The 1,339-nt window shown below is 39.5% G+C and overlaps 1 protein-coding gene across 1 annotated transcript in view; it reads right to left on the minus strand.

The window, feature by feature from the left end:
* Positions 1–475, minus strand: part of LOC112529016 (serine/threonine-protein phosphatase BSL3-like) — a 6,616-nt gene extending 6,141 nt beyond the window's left edge. Inside the window, exon 1 of the mRNA XM_025140096.1 lies at positions 396–475. Within this exon, the coding sequence (XP_024995864.1) occupies positions 396–475 (80 nt within the window). The remainder of the gene's footprint in view (positions 1–395) is intronic.
* Positions 476–1,339: the final 864 nt, after the last annotated feature.

The raw sequence follows: 1,339 nt of genomic DNA on the forward strand, positions 1-1,339 counted from the left end.
ACAACTTGGTCAAAGGTATCCCAGAACTGAAGTTTCAAAAAGATCACGTATGCGGTGCGTGTGAAATGAGTAAATTGAAGAAAGCTTCTCATAAGCTGAAGACAGAGTTCAACACCGAACGTCCTCTACATCTTCTTCATATGGATCTCTGTGGTCCTATGAGAATCCAAAGCATAAACGGAAAGAAGTATGTCCTGGTTATAGTTGATGACTATTCCAGATATACTTGGGTTCATTTTCTAAGATCTAAAGATGAAGCAGCCGAGACGATAATCTCTTTCTTGAAGACAGTCCAGATTAATCTGCAACTTCAGGTTCAGAAAATAAGAACTGATAATGGTACTGAATTCAAAGACACTCGGTGCATATCTCGAATCCGTCGGTATTTCTCATACTTTCTCGGCAGCCCGAACACCACAACAGAATGGTGTTGTTGAACGCAAAAACAGAACGCTAGTGGAAGCAGCRAGGACATTACTCACATTTTCTAGTCTTCCATTATTTTTGTGGGCTGAAGCAGTAGCAACTGCTTGTTTTACCCAGAACCGCTCCTTGATAAATAAAAGGTTTGGTAAAACTCCGTATGAGATCATTAACAAGAGAATACCTAACATTAGCTTTTTCCGAGTCTTTGGATGTAGATGTTTTATTTTGAACGATAAAGAGGACAGAGGGAAGTTCGTTGCCAAAGCTGATGAAGCTGTCTTTATTGGCTATTCAAAGACATCAGCCGCGTACAGGGTCTACAATAAGAGGACCAAAATCATCAATGAGAGTGTAAACGTATCCTTTGATGAAGTCGTTGATATGGCTTCTGAACAATTCAGTTTAGGACCCGGTCTTATAATTAATACTATGCGTAATGCTAGTCATTCTGAGCTTGATACTCCTGAATCTTCCAATTCAAATAAGACCGATTTAGATTTTTTGTTTGAACACTTTTATGATGAATATTTTGACAACAAGCCTAATTAGTCAATTATTTTGATCAGGGACAGTTCATCAGAACAACAGTTATCAGGTCCATCTCCTGATGAGCCTGTAACTGAAACGGAAGAAGAAATCAATGAAGAGATAAAGATGGAAAATCCTATCAATTCAGTTCAGGGTGAAGAGGGTGGATCGTCAGAAGTACAAGATGCTATTGCTTTACCTCAATCAGATGATCAATCTGCGGCTAACTCAAATACCGAACCTTCACCTGAACCTATTCAAATAAACCCCCCACGAACTTACATTGATCCAAATCCAGATCAAAGTTCGTACACCCCCTACCTCATAGCACGAAGTGGACCAGAAGTCTTCCTTTACATCAAGTAATTGGTGATCCTTCAGCACC

The sequence above is a fragment of the Cynara cardunculus genome, assembly GCF_001531365.2.
Source record: "Cynara cardunculus var. scolymus isolate 2C chromosome LG 16, CcrdV1, whole genome shotgun sequence".
Lineage (NCBI taxonomy): Eukaryota > Viridiplantae > Streptophyta > Magnoliopsida > Asterales > Asteraceae > Cynara > Cynara cardunculus.